This window comes from Herpailurus yagouaroundi, unplaced genomic scaffold, assembly GCF_014898765.1.
Source record: "Herpailurus yagouaroundi ecotype Mexico unplaced genomic scaffold, PumYag 140, whole genome shotgun sequence".
Classification (NCBI taxonomy): domain Eukaryota; kingdom Metazoa; phylum Chordata; class Mammalia; order Carnivora; family Felidae; genus Herpailurus; species Herpailurus yagouaroundi.
Window position 1 is genome coordinate 9,404,330 of NW_024412395.1, and position 15,244 is coordinate 9,419,573.

General features: G+C 57.0%; 1 protein-coding gene across 1 annotated transcript in view; it reads right to left on the reverse strand.

The window, feature by feature from the left end:
• The window catches only part of GLI2 (GLI family zinc finger 2), a 257,439-nt gene that overhangs the window by 17,408 nt on the left and 224,787 nt on the right, over positions 1-15,244 (reverse strand). The window contains 4 exon segments of the mRNA XM_040474663.1: positions 810-944; positions 4,245-4,367; positions 5,607-5,820; positions 7,381-7,582. Of these exon segments, the coding sequence (XP_040330597.1) occupies positions 810-944; positions 4,245-4,367; positions 5,607-5,820; positions 7,381-7,582 (674 nt within the window).

The following is a 15,244-nucleotide window of genomic DNA, read 5'->3' on the forward strand; positions in this document are numbered from 1 at the left end:
TCACACTTAACCTTCACAACTTTGTTGGGTGGGCTTCACCCCCATTACGGGAGGAAAAAAACTGGGGCTCATGGAGGTTAAGTCACTTGTTTGGAACCACTCGGCGAGGTGTGGTGCAGCCAGCCTCTGCTCTCCAAACCGCACAGGTTACCTTTTGACTGCCATCGTATGGATGCTGCTGTAGAACAGTTTAGAGTGGGGACCAAGGGACATGACATGAGGGGGTACCCAGGTCCCATGGCCTCTCTGGTGTCCTGAGCAGACAGTACCAGGTATTTCTAAGCAGCCCCCTCTTGATAATGGTATTAACACCCCATCTGTTCTTGTGTACATTGGGTCTCTGTGAATGGTCTCCAAGAGGAAATTACTAATTCCTTCCTCCATGGGAGGACCTTCTTTCAGGTTTCAGGGTCTGTGTTTATAGATGCTTGCTGGTTTAACTAATCTTATTTCCTTCTTTGCACTGGTTGCTAGGAAGCTCAGGGGAAAAAAAAAGATATTTATGTGAATTATAGCTCAGAGCACATAGCTTTTTTTTTTTTTTTAATCCATTCCACACCTGGCTTCATTTATTGTTCCTTTCTCTTTAATTTTCTCATTTACTTACTTTTGTTTTAATCTCTTATACTATGTATGTGTTTGTAGGCCCCCTTTTAGAAGCAGGCACGGCCCAGATAAATAATTAGGTCTCCCACTTGCAGAGGACGTGGCCCCAGCATCTCCTAGAGCCACCTCCCCCAGCCCCTTCTCCCCCGCAGAGGGCCTGAAGTTCTGTCCGCTGGGCGGGCTGCTGGGGCTTAGAGGCTCACGTGCACCAGCTGCTCCTGGGTGTCGTACTCCTTGGTGCAGTCTTCCCAGTGGCAGTTGGTCTCATAGATGATCACTTCGGCCTCCTGCTTACAGTCGTCCCTGTCCAGGTCTTCCTTGAGGTCAGCCAGCTGCTCCTGGGGGAGGAGCAGAGCAACCCACGTGAGCCACGTTCAGCCACCAGGCCCTGACGGAAGGTCACTACTGGCCCCGGGCGGTCTATGCCAAGGACCCTGAGCTGGTATGGGTGTGGAGACGCACGCATGCACATGCACGCACACGTGAGCACACATGCATGCACTTGTACACACACACGCGTGCACACGTACACGTATGTGCTCAGCCACTTTCTCAGCCACTTTCCCCAGCTAGCTCCCACCCATCCTTCTCCTGTTGCACAGCTGTCCTGGGGCCCCTCCTTCCTCTCCAATGCTGGCTTGTCATCACCAAAGTGTCCCATCACATCCTGGGTCAACCGACTTGGCGAGGAGAACAGGAGAAAGGAGAGCCGTGACTTTCGCTTATGTGGGTTGGTTTCCTCCGGGAGAGCCAGGGTGGACCCCCATGCGATCGCGGTGGGGGCGTTTTCGCTTATAGTCTGCACGGGGTCTGCTCCCGCCTGGAGGCAAGAGAACAGCCAACAGGCATCTGGCCTGGCCCTTCAGGCGACTCACTCTCACACTGTCCCCTCCCTCCAGGACACAGAGCACACCCCGATTCGTGCCCAGGGTTACTGGCATGGTCTCCCAGTGCCCATCCTGTCCTCCCCGCCACAGTCCTAAGACGTGGGCATCTGTGTTCTTGCATCACCGCCAGGAAAATGGGTTCAGGGAGAGGCCACCTTGCTCTCTGCAGGGCACTCAGGGAGTGACAGCCCCCATCTGCCCTGGCGTCTCGTCATCAGGACAGGGCCCACGTGTGCCCTGTTCAAGGTGGCAGAAGAAAAGCAGGGGACACAGGGGCAAAGGAAAGGCTGGGAGTGGGAGCGAAGGGGGAGGCACAGACGTGCCAGGCTGGGACAAAAGCCACAGGATGTCAAGGATTCCCCGATACCGCACTGGCTGGCTGGGGCAGGCTCAGAGCAAAGCCAGGCAAAGCGGCAGATGTTAGAACGATGGAATGCTTTCCATTTCACACTATCTACAAAACAGCAGGACTATTCTGTTTTTCCCAAGAGCCTCCGGGGGAAACATTTATAGCCCAGATTAAGGGGGCTGACCTCCCCCACAGTCAGAAGCCCCAACCCCTATGGGCTCTACAGACCACGAAGCGGAGGCTGTAGCTCGCTCGTGAGCCTCATTACTGATGCTGAGTCCATTTCTGCGAGTGGGGAAATCTGCCTCGTGACTCCCCGGGCTGGCGGCAGACTCACGCCCCTGACCGACTTTCCACTGGAGCTGCAAAGCTTCTGGTTGCTTCTCAGAGTACTTTCCAGTGAACGCACTTGCCCTGAAAAGGCAAACGATGATGTGCAGTATCCTAAGCTCACGGGCAGCGCTGGGTCCACATTAAAACGAAGTGCAGGTGCGCCCCTGCCCTGAACCTTTAGCAATGGGGGAGGTCGGTGGGGCTGTGGCCCCCTACCCCTGCTCTGCACTGTCAGAAAAACTGCAAACAGGCTTATTATTTCTGTACGTCCCTCTTATTTGAAAGAAGACTTGAAGGAGCTGCCAGGTGGACATGTGAGCGGAAGACGGCGCGGGGGCAGGGGGTGCGCTCGGGGCCTCCAGATGGGGCTGGGCATCATCCTAGCCCACGGTTTTGAGGGCTTAAACAGAGCGGGGATTCATTATGCCGCATGCCTGCCAAAGGAAAGCACGCCCATCCACCTTGCAAATGAGACAGGTCACTGAATCAGGACCCTGAGTGACATAGTGACAACCTCTTGTGATAAACAGCTTTCCTTCCACGGACACACTGGAGGAGCCAGGCCAGGCGGGAAGGAGGGCCCTGTGCTGCCTTTCTGGGTTGGAGGGGCGGGGCAGGGGCTCCCCGGGGCTCCGCGTCTGTCCTCACAGTTCCAGCATGTTTATCTCCCCTGGATATGTGCCGTCCTCATCAATTTCAACGGCCCCCGATGATGGCCGACCTCGTGGAAACCATGCATCATGCGGAGATGCTTTGGCGTCAGCGAGGGGAGAAGAATTTGTCACCAACTCCTCTGTTTGCCTGACAATAACAGGACCCAATATTTCATAAAAATTAAGTGCCCAGAGCATGCCCGATGGTTTACAGGTTTGATAAAGGATGGTCTGACAGATGTAGGGAAGACGGGGGACAGGAGGTCCCCTGCATCCTTGGTGTCAAAGCTGGTGATGCTGTAGTAACAGATGGAGACCATGCCACTCTCAGAGGCCTGGGGGGGCGGGAGGCTCGCCCACGGGGTCAGCACTCACACCAAGCCCTTCCTTTCCATGACAGGCCTTTGCTGCAAGAACTGGGAGCATCAGCCTGCCATCTCGGAGCATCTGAATAAGTGGCAGGATCTCCAAAGGGACTGGCACAGGGGTTTCAGTCCCGCAACAGACCTGGGCTCTGATTTGCTCCCTCCCTCACCTTCCTGCCAACAATCATCTTCGTTGCCTCCCCTCTGTACCGTGCTTCTCACTCCCTCAGATGTACATCGAGTCATTAGAAATTCCTACTTCATAGTGACTTTGCATCAGGCCCCGTGCAAACCCTACTGACGTGGGGCCGAATCAGCCTTGTCTCCCAAGTGCAGCCTCTCCAAAGCTTTCAGCGCAGTGCAGGCTACAGGCGACATGAGCCAGGAGTTAGGATGGGCGTCTGGGCACATGCGAGTCCTACTAGCCAAGAGAGTCAGGAAAGGTGGAAGTGGCAGTGAAAGGGGCGAGGTGGGGGGTGGAGTTCTAGGGATGGGGAGCAACTGGACAGGGGCCACAGACATTCAGGGGACAGGAGTGACTGAGTGTGACTGGGGCTTGTGTGAGGGGCTGGGGTGGGGATGGCTGCAGCCCCAGACATCCATCCATCCATCCATCCATCCATCCATCCATCCATCCGTCTGTCTATCCTTCCATCCATCTACCCATCCATCCATCCATCCACTCATCCATCCATCCATCCATCCATCCATCCATCCGTCTGTCTATCCATCCATCCATCTATCCATCCGTCCATCCATCCATCCACTCATCCATCCATCCATCTATCCATCCATCTCTCCATCCTCCCTCCATCATCCATCCATCCATCCATCCACCCATCCGCTCTTTCATGCAGAATGTGTTTGATGAGCATGTAACGCGCAGGGTGCTGGGGACACAGCTCTGGTCCTCCCTGAGCTCACGGTTTCCCCGCCCTCTCTGGTTCACTCATTCATGCAGGCAGCTGTCCGTTCGTCCATTCACCACCAGGGCCAAGGTCCCAGGTCCGCTCACCCAGCTGGAGGACGGCCAAGACAGCCAGTAGGTTACCTGCGTCAGGGTCAGCGGGGAGGCTGGCCGCAGGCCCTCTGCCTCTGTCTTGACCTTGCTGCGCTTATGAATTACGATGGGGTTCACGGTGCTGCTCACAGCCGATTCGCTGTTCTGCTTGTTCTGAGGGAGGGAGCAGGGGAGTCCGTCATGCAGGGGCAGGGCGGGGACACCCCGAGTTCTGTTTGGGCTTTACCTCAGGGATCCTCCCCACGTAGGATGGGCCAGCACTTCTGTTTGAAGTTTCAGAAGCCGGGTCTCCCAACTTGGTCCTCTGGCTGGGGGGGCGCAGCCACGAGAGAGCCCAGAGCTCGGCTTTCCAACTCCCCACCCCCCCCCCCACCTCCCTGGGAATGGAAAAGAAACCCTCTCTTTGCGAAATGCGGGACACCTTCACTCCTGTTCCAGCAGCCTCAGCTTCTCAGCCCTCTGGAGCAGGGGGTCTTGAAGCATGAGAGCAGGAGAACAGGGCTGGGCCAGCCCAGGGAGCAGGAAAGAAGGGCCTGGTCACAAGAGCTGATAGCTACTGTCTGGGGGGAGGTGCCAGGTGGACACCTGGAGCCCTGGGGTGGAGAGGGAGGGCGTCCTGGAAGAGGGGCTGCTCCAGACAGGGTGGGGTCTTGCCTTCGTCCTAGCACATGCTCACCTCTGGGCTCCGCCCTGCCAGGTGGCTGGCCTGGGAGGTGGCGCGACCTCGAGAACTGTCATCGTGAACGTTAGCCACGATCCGGGTCCCCACGGGGCTCTGCACACCCAAGCTCAGGTATGCGCACAACGACCCGATTAGGCGGCAGGCCCCGCTCTGCGGATGCGTTAGCCCAGGCTGAAAGAGCTTCCAGCGAGTTGGGTTCCAAAACGCAGTCTGGCGGAGTCCACAACTGTGTCCTTCCACGCCCCGATACTGCCTCTAAAACCATTTCCTCATGTGCAAAATGGGGCTTCATTCAGCCAAAAATAATGGCGCTTACTGTGTGCCTGGCACTGTACCAGCACGCCCTGCCACATCGAAGGCCTGCTGGAGAGCTCAAATAAGATGGCCTTTGGTCAACCTAGGCTCTAAGTACCGAGTACATTGTACTCTGTCTGCCAGAGCCTGAATTCTAGGGTTGCTCCGTCTACTTATTATGTTGATAGGACAGGCGACCACAGAATTTATAGGCCAGGCACTTGCCAGCGAAAGTGAGGGTGTCAGGACCCCGCCCAGGTCTCCTGATCCAGCATCCGGCCCTTCTGATCCAGTGGCCTATCGCCAGAAGGCATCCCACCAGCCACACCTGAGCGGGGAGTCCTTCCACAAGTTCCCGGCATGAGACGGCAATGATCAGCTCTCGTGGGGCCCCGGGAACCCGGGGACCCACCTACCTGGGTGGCGTCGCTCAGACAGGTGGCGCTGCCACTGAGCTGGGTGGGCGTGGCATTGATGGAGGCGAGGGCCATGGGCTGCTGCGCCAGGAAGGTGGGCGAGGGCTGGATCAAGGGCGGGGTGTGTCCGAAGGCTGAGCCCAGGCCCCTCTGCTGGCTCAGGATCTGCTGGTAGGCCACCGGGTTGATGGGGTGGGGGAAGGTGAAGGCTGGGCTGCAAAGGAGAGCAGGCAAGTCACGGAACAGAGTTGCGGGGGGCGGAGGCTGTTTGGTCAAGACTTCCTGCGCAGAGAGGACCCTGCCAGGGATCGGGAGGGGCATGTTGCTTATCTTGCGGTCAGCATGGCTTTACCTGGCTCAAGAGCCACCACTGTTTGCCATCTCAGGCCTCACGGGCTGTGCTCGCCTGCAGGCCCCGCCCCATGACCCAGCCTTCACCCCAGGGAGGAGCCAGGCGCCATCTCAGGCCTACACCCCAGCCCTTCACCTCTCTGACGCCTGAGAGGCATCCCTGACCATCTGAGCCCACTGGGCCCTGAGGCCGCTTCTGATGCCCGCTTGTCCAGGACATGTGCCCTGGGCCCTGCAGCTCGCATCACCCCCACTCTTCTTTCACTTCTGCTGCACCTCTAGGTTCTTTTATGCCATCTGCATATGAGCCCTCTCTCCAGAACACGATACTGCGGAAATAATGCTGACCTCCAAGGCCAAGCCATATAAGACATGTGGCTTGGGTGGCTCGGTCAGTTGAACGTCCAACTCTCGATCTCGGCTCAGGTCATGATCTCAAAGTTCATGGTATGGAGCCCCTCATCGGGCTTGAGATTCTCTCTCTCTATCTCTCAAAATAAGTACATAACTTAAAAAGAAAAAGACATGTGGCTTCCTCCTTACTCTCTCCTGCATCAGTCACTCGGGGTGGGGGTGGGGGAGCCAGCCGCCATGCCGTGAGGAAGCTCAAGCAGCCTTATAGAGAGACTCCCGTAACGTGAAATAAAGGCAAGTCTTCAGGTGCCTTACAGCCCTGGCCGACACCTTCAGCGCAGGCTCGTGAGACCCAGCGCCAAGCCAGTCTCATTTTCTTGACCCCAAGAAACAGTTCGAGATGGTCCATGCTCGTTGTTGCTTTAAACAGCTAAGGTTCGGAGTAATTTGTCTGGTAAAAAAAGACAGCCAACATCCTTGTTACCACTTCGATCTCTGCACGTCCCAGGGCCAGGCTCTCCTGACATTCCTCACACCTCCTGGCCTCCCTGAGGAGGGTTGCGGGGAGGAAATGAGTTGAGTCAAGGTGGTTGGGTCTGAGTCCTTAGAACAGCCATGGGCTGCACGGTGGAGTGGGGGTGGGGTGGGGACAAGGGCGAATGGTGTGAGGTCTGGGTGTGCCGTGCTGTGACCACAGCGGGAAGCTGGCTGCCTGCTCGGAGACCTGGCATGGCCCAAGTCGGCGTCACAACCTGTGCCACCAATGGCTGTGGCTGCCATAAAACCTTGGGTTTTATGGTTGACTCTTTCGTGCCAGGCCCAGTAAACATACTTTTCACATCAGAGAGTGGGTTTGGGGGATGAGCGGACACAGGAAGACATACTCGAATGTTAGCATGTTGCGGCATCATCGTGGTCGGTGTGGAATTCAGGGAGCGGTTGCAAGCACACCGACTCACAAATGCAACGTGTCCTGTCTTTCTCCACGGGTCGAAAGCATGGACCCTCCCCCACGTGGCCCCCAGCCCACCTTCTGGGGCTCGGCCACCCACATGCCGGCTGGGCTCACCTGAGAGTGCCTGCTGACAGGTGGCCGTAGGAGCCGCTGGCCGCCGAGCTGCTGCGGGAGTTGTTGATGTAGGCCACCAGCGAGTTGGGTGACGTCCGGATCATCCGCTGCAGATCCAGGCTGGCGTCTGACAGCGGGGAGATGGACAGCGCCCGCTTGCGGCTCAGGCGGGGGGTCACCCGTGGGCTGGAGAAGCGCGACACTGTGGGGACAGCCAACCCCAGGCATCACTGTGCTTGTAGGGGGTAGAATTGGGGAAGGGGGACTGGTGGGGGGGGGGGACAGGGGTAAGAGCCTTTGAGGACGGTGTAATGAGAACCACAGCTGGGGGCTCTTGGGCAAGGGCCCTGGCCTCTCTCCAACTCAGTCTGCTTATCTATAGAATGGGATGGATCCATGCATGACATGGTGGGGGTGTGAGAAACACAGGTCAGATGCTTGGGGGAGAGAATATGTTCGCTGAACGTAAGTTAGTGCCTTTACTATTAGTTTTGCAGGGAGCAGGGCTGGATTCAGCAACGCTTAAGGCGTAGCAGCTAAGTGTTGAAGAGCTTGGTGGCCACGAGTTGAACCCACCTGTGAAGCTAGCGCGAGGTCGAGAAACAGGCACGGCCAGCGTCCTTCCAGACCCACCCCAAGGGCAGCCACTACCCTGGCTTCCGGAGTTGCCTGAGGCTTCAAGAACCTGTCACCTTAAACACTCTTCATGCACAGGCACGCACCCCAGCCACCACCCCACCGCTCTCTCTGACGGCCCCTTGCATAAGCTCTCACCCCTCACCGGTAAGGAACTGCGGGAAGACAGCCTGAACCAGAGGGGGGGCTCCTTGACCCTGGGGTCACACTCTCCCGCCTGGCTCCAGACTGCGCCCCCGCTCCCCAGTCAGGGTTCTGGCTCTCTCCTCTGGACAAACAATGGTCTAGAATAAACGACCTGCCAGTGTCACCGGGCAACTCCCACATGCTCTGTGTCTGCCCTTTCCAGATCCTCCCTGAGCCCTGGGTTCCTCTCTGTGCAAGGGTCTCCTGGATCTGGCCCCTGGGGCTGTGGTGAGGAGTACATTACACGGCAGGGGCACCTAAACGCTTTGCCATGCCCCTGCATTTCTGGATATCGGCACTGACACCTCTTTCTGTGCCCCTTCGGGGGCCTCCAGGTTCCCTTTGGGCTGGAGGGGTTGCCTGTAGACAGCTCCAGAGGCTATCGGTGCACACCTCTGCTACACGCGGCCTGCCTCCATGCCTGTGCTCGGCCGTTCCTGGGCTCGTGATGCCCGCCTTCTTCCCTTCTGTCCGCTCAGAGCTGCTCAGACCCCACAGGTGCTCCTCCTCCAGGGAGGCGGCAGGTTGCCCTGGCTGCAGGGTTGGTGTGTTGGTGCCTTGTCCCCACAGCTGTGGGGGCACTAAGGGCAGGGCTGATGGCCTGGGGATCTCTGAGCCCCCATCCCCAGTGCCGGCCAGCCCCTGAGAAGGTTCGGGGCCTATTTGGCCTGTGTGAGTGCATAGAGCCCCCCAGCTACCAACTGCAGAAGCCTCAGCAGAGCCCCTGCCCACCACCTCATGCCCCCAGGTCCCCTGCTGGGCCCTGGGGGCACCCATGCCCGGCGCTCCTCCGACCCCTCGCCCTTGGTAAACCCGGGAAGCCCCTTTCTTCCTGGGCCACTGGGATAAACAGCCTCTGACGGGAGTTGGCCTGATGCCTTTCCATTGTTACCTCCTTCATGACTGAGTCTGCCCTCAAAGCCCCCTGCAGGTTCCCTTCCTCTCTCCCTCCTCCTATTCCCCCAGCCCACTGCTAGCCTGGGTCATCCCAGGGCCCTTAGCTAATTGCTGTCCCATCCACATTCCTCACTGCAGCCCGAGAGAGCTTTTTAATGTGTAAATTGAATCATGTCCCTGTGCCCCCCTGCCCTAACCTTTCCAAAGCTCCCAGTACTATTAGGAAAAAAGCCCAAATGCTCAGGGTGGCTTTTGCTTGGAGGCCCTGTGGGTGCCCCCTGCCCACCTCTCCGGCTTCATCCTGCCCACCTCCCAGGCTCTGCTCCAGCCACCTCTCAGCTCCCTACTCCTGTCACCTGTCTTCCAGCACAGGGCCTTTGCACATGCCCATTCCTCTGCCTGAAGTGCTCTTCCTTCCTCTCTGTGCTCAGACCTCCACGGGTTATCACTCTCCCAGGGAGAGCACCCTGACATCCTCTGGTTGGGAAGTTACCCCCATCCCAAATGGGGGGGGGTCACATTGTCAAGTCCGCATGCACCGGTGTGGTTATCTGATTGCTTCTGCCCCTCCCACCTTTATGCATCAGGGACTTGGGTCCTTTCCCCCCACCGTTATATGCATACACATACACATATGCATCCATTCGGTGGTGAGCCCGCGTGGAAGATGGCAAATGTTGAGCCGTGGGCACAGGTGAGGGACAGCAGAATCACAGCCAGGGCAAGTCAATATTTATGCACTGCCCTGAAGGTGCTGGGTACTGTTCTGAGCACTCCAAGGTATTAAGTTGTTTAATCTTTAAAGTATTCAATAGTGTCAACTGCCCTAGAAGGAAGGAAGTATTACCACTGTCGTTTTACGAATGACAGAGGCCATGCAGCCAGGGGAAGTGCAGAAGTAGACTTGGAAGTCAGGCAGTTGGCCACCAAAGCACTCAGCACACCGCCTCCACCCAGGGTAGAGAGAAGACGCACCTTGCGGGGAAGGATGTGCTTGGAGTTGGGGGCTGGGGCGGTCAGATGCACATACACACCATGTGGGAACACACAGCTGGGCCACACCAAACCCAACACTTAGTGCTTGGAGCACATCACCCAGCCTCCTGAGCCTCTCTTTGCCCATCTGTACAATGGGGGCGGTACAGCTTGGCTTGCAGAGTTATCTCGAGGACACCAGCAAACCACCGAAGTGCTGAAAGCCCAGCAGACCTTCTAAAACGAAACTGAGAATTAACGTCGCTTCTTCAGGGGCGAGGAGGACAGCTTTGATGGGCAGGATGAGCGTAAAGCTAATACTGGAGTGAGGGACAGCAAGTCTAGAAAACACAGTCGGGCCACACAGCAGTACGTCTGTCACTACAGCATTCACTCATCTGTCCATTCATCTGGGCTCCTCTAGGCTTCTTTGTTCTTATTTACTGAGTTCACTCCCCGTCGGTCCCCACTTCCAAGGAAAATCAAAGATGCAAACGTGAATCCTCCCAAAGAGTCCTGTCACTTACGAACCGAGTGGCAAATGGAGAGACACGAGGTGGGAGGGACAATCCAACATCCTGTAGACTAAGAAATACACTCATCCTTCTAATGCATGTTCTAAAAAAAGACTTTGCTGCTAATATTTGGATTCCCACCCTCTCACGTGCCCCTAACAAGAGGAAACAGGGCAAATCTGACAGTGATATTCATCTCTGTTATTCCCACCCCTCGAGGGAAATATGTTTATTAATGTGCCTCTTCCCTTGATAAATTACTAAATAGAAAGAAAATCCTGGCACTCATTTCCTGTGGCTTCTCCTGTGATTTATGACCGGGGACTGGCAGAGCTGTTGCGTCCATTCATCTGTGGATGAGCCTGCGCCGATTTCTGTCAGCCGCCGGGGGGGACCGGACACCAGCCTGCCCTCACCCGGGCAGACGCCCCATGCTACCCACTCCTGCTGCCGCTTGCATCTGGCTCCTGTTTCAGCCACTACATCTTTCTTTTGCTCATTCGTGTGTTAGTTCACTCACCCATCAGAGCCTTGTCGTGGTGACGGTATGGCAGGCATCGGGCTGGACGCTTTCGGGGATTGCAAGCAAGGGGGGGGGGGACCCTCAGCCCTGCCCTCCTGTGAAGCTCACTGTCCAGGTGAGAGAAGAAAATGGTGCCCAGAGCACTGGGCAGGGCTCCTGGGATTACCAGGTAACTCCAGAGTGTTTGGGGACATCGCTGCTTTCCCTGGGGGCAGCCGGGAAGGGCAGGAAGTTTGAGAACGGGCCCCGGGTGCAGGCAGACCATGTTCTGACCCTGCTTGCCTGCTCTGATCTGGGCGACTTTGGGCGAGGCTCTGAACCTCCCTGAGCTGCTTCCTCACCTGGAAGATGGGCCAACAGTATCCACCTCTGGGTTGCTATGGGCTTGTGACCAGCATGTCACCCGAGCTCTGGGGGGGGGGGGGGTGTCCCAAGGACCCAGGAACCTGGAATGAGGGCGGCAGGAGGAAGCAGGGGCTGGCTCCCCAGGACGTGGGCGGGGCAGGTGGGGCACCAGCAGTGGAGAGAGCTGTGTCCCAGCACCACCTCCCAGGAGGCCTTTCTGTGCCAGATGCTGTCCTGAGCGTGGGACTGGGACACGCCCCCCCTGGCGGTGGCAGGACACAGCCTCGTGGCCTGGCTCGTGGGCCCTGGGTCCTCACCGGTTAGGGAGCATCCCTGCACAGCCCAGCCCCGCCCACATACCTTCTGGACTCACTGAGGAAATGCTCTAAGGAAACCCAACTGGAGGACCTCAACCTGCCCCACACTTAGCCGTCCGCAGCCCCCTCACCCCCTCTTATGGGGGGATTGAAAACACCTCGGCTTTGGAGCCCAGAGGCTTGGGGTTGAGACTGGCCGGCACCATTTCCTAGTTCTGTGATGTAGACAAATTTAGGGCTCAGGCTCAGGCTCAGGGCCTCGGCTTCCTCGCCTGTAAAGTGACTTCGTGTCTGTGCCGGTTCACCAGGTGACCCACATACACTACCTAGCCCGGGTCTGCACACAGCAGTCCTGCCCCTCGGGGAACCTGTGGCCTGCTCTCCTCTGCCTCAGTCTCCCTCCTGTCTGCAGGCTGGGCACGGACTCCCGGCCCGACTGGGGCCTCCGGCAGTCCCTCCAGCGGCTCCTCCTGCCTCTCTGTGGTGTGATCAATGTAATTGGTCTCTGAAAACCCCCTTGGACCCGCAGGCAGCATAAAGAACGGGCGTCAGAACGGAGGTGACATCCAAGTCAAATTAGTGTCAATATGACAATAAAATATACAGCTCGGAGGAAATATGGGCTGTAAACAGACAACATTTCAATCGGAAACATTTCAATCTTCTCAGTGTGGTGGGAGGAGGGGGTGGGTTGTGGCGGCTCCCACACTGCCGTGCAATCACCAATATTCAACAGCATAAAACAAGAACATTCCATTTTAAGGCCCCGGTGACAACCGGTGAATTCCCCGCCCTCCGGAGAACCAGTAGGCAGAGCGATAGCCTTGGACTCCTTGACCGCTGATCTATTACCTCCCAGCGCAGTATCACTTTCCACTCTTCCTGCTATAAATCAGCCTCCTTTAAGAACAAGAGGCAACGGGCCTCCATCGACCACCAGGAGGCTGAGAGGCCCCTGGCCAGGGAGGGACGCGGGAGATGCCCTTTGTCCAGCCTGCAGCCTGGTCCTGGGACCCGGGAGCAGGGCAGGGCTTGGATTTTCGCTGCAGCGAGAGCCCCGGCAGAGGCCCCCTCTGCCTTCCTGCCTGCCCCACACCACCGTGGGGATCTCCTCGACGCACGCTCAACCCAGATGAGGTTATTTTGGGCTTGACGGAGGCAAGGACACGAACGTCTTCCTCAGAGCATATCTGGTTTCCCATATGAGAAAAAATACAAGGTTCTATTTTAAGGTCTATTTATTTAACCCCAAAAGGTGAATGTATGAAAAGTGCAAGGATTATTACACAGAGCCACCTGTGGAACTTATCAGGCACCACGAGGGCACGACTTGGCATGCTATGCACCACTGTGTATTCCTGGCACATAGGAGGTGCTTAAGAAACACCCCCAGAATGAATGAGAGAGAGAGAGAGAGAGACAGAGAGAGACAGAGAGAGAGAGAAGGCTCAGTTTCCTGAACTTCCCACAAAGTCATGAGGCCCCCTGCACCTGCACAGAGCTTACCTGCCATGGTCATGGTTATAGGAGGCTTTCTAACATGAACACACGTATTCTCGGAGAGTCTCGGGACCCTTCCACAGGTGGGTGCTGAGCCTGCACAATTCTGAAGGTCTACACCTCACTGGGTGGACTAAAGCTTCCTGGGAGGGTCTCTCCCCACACCCATGCAGCTGGGACCAGCAGGAGCTGGTGGGTTTTCCCTGCTCCCCAGTTTATAGGAAAGGAGAGGCTGGGGATACTCCAGAGGCCGACCTGAGCTGTGCGCACTGGGGTCTAATAGATGCATGTGAACGACACATCCACTTGGGCATCAGAGCTGAACGGAAATGGCTAACACATTAAAAAAATTTTTTTGATGTTTATTTGTTTTTGAGAAAGAGAGACAGAGCGTGAGCAGGGGAAGGTCAGAGAGCAGGAGACACAGAATCTGAAGCAGGCTCGAACTCACAGGCCGTGAGATCATGACCTGAGCCGAAGTCGGATGCTTAACCCACTGAGCCACCCAGGAGCCCCAGAAATGCCTAAAACATTTTTAGAAGCAGAAGCAAATGTTCTGGTTGTAGTTCAAACTGGCTTGAAAAAAAACAAAAAGAACCGTATTAAGTAATGACAGATACAGGATATTGTGTCGGCCTACTCTTAATTTCCTTGGATCGTAAGGGATTGGGACCAAAGGAAAAGAGTCATCTGTTCCTGAAATCCTTTAGGGTTCAGAACCGCGCCCCCCCCACCCCCCACCCCCACCCCCTGCCAAGCCTCACCCCCAGCCTCAGCAGATCTGGGGTGAGAAACTGATATGCCTGCCCAGGTCCGGGATGGAAACTTCCCTCTATACCCTGAAGACAATCATGTTCCCGAGAGGAGAGGTGGAGAAAGGATGGTGGGTGGGTGTGATGAGTCCAACGCGAGCGCAGAGCTCTCACGCCCACTGATGAGCTCACCTCCCTTACTCCTGCTCAGCCCCAGATGCTGCCAAATGCTGAGCGCCCCTGAGAACAAAGCTGCCGTGTTCCCGGCCACCTCCCCAGCTCCCTGCAAAGAGCCGACAGCTGCTTGACCCCGGGTAGTTCCCCAATTAGTTTGCGTCTTTCTATCCTAGGTTTTTTGGTGACCACCACTCACTCACTCAGTCACTCTGCAAACACAGAGGCCTGCTCCTTGGCCGCCATGCTCCCAGACCTGGGGAACCCCCCAGTTTGTCAACGGAGAAGCAGCAGCCAGTTACAGCCCCGCAGGTGGGAGGGAGGGAGCGCGAGCAGAGCTGACACGGTTGAGCTGGGGCTGGATCCGGGTGGTGTCTCAGAAGTGGCGGCTGACTGGGGTCCGAACACACGGAGCAGAAGCGAGCTGGGCAAGCCCGCAGGGAAGGGCATTGCAGGCAGGAGCAGAGCAATTGTCTGGGAGACTTCATTGGAGCCGGGTGGTGGGAGGCAGTGTGCAAGGCGGGGGGAGGGGCGGGGAAGACTAGGCTGCAGGGGAAGGCCACTCAAGCCGGGTTATAAAGCCTGAATCTTGCCCTGAGGGTGACGAAAGCCACAGGGATGCAGAATGACGGAGGGGATGAGAAATTACTGCGAGGCAACCGTGAGGCCGAGGGAGCCCGAGCCGAACGGCAGTGCTGGGAAGGTGGCAAATAACAGGACCGCTGCGGGGGGGTTGACGACTCAGACGTGGCAGGCCTGGGGCTGGGACGGATGGGAGGCATGGGGCGGTGGCCACGAGGAGTTTTGGCACTAGGCTAAGCACGCGGTGGACAGCGACACAGGCACTCGATAGACAAAACTCCCACAGGAGGGGAAGATGTGAACGAGGGAAAAGGCTAGAAAGACACAGGAAGTAGTGTTGATGGAGTCGCTCCTGCACGCCAGGCACTGGCCAAGTTCACATGCACGACCTTACTCAGTAGTGTGTTTAGTCCAACTGGCATATGGGGCTAGGAATCACTGTCCGGACCCCATCCGGTGCCC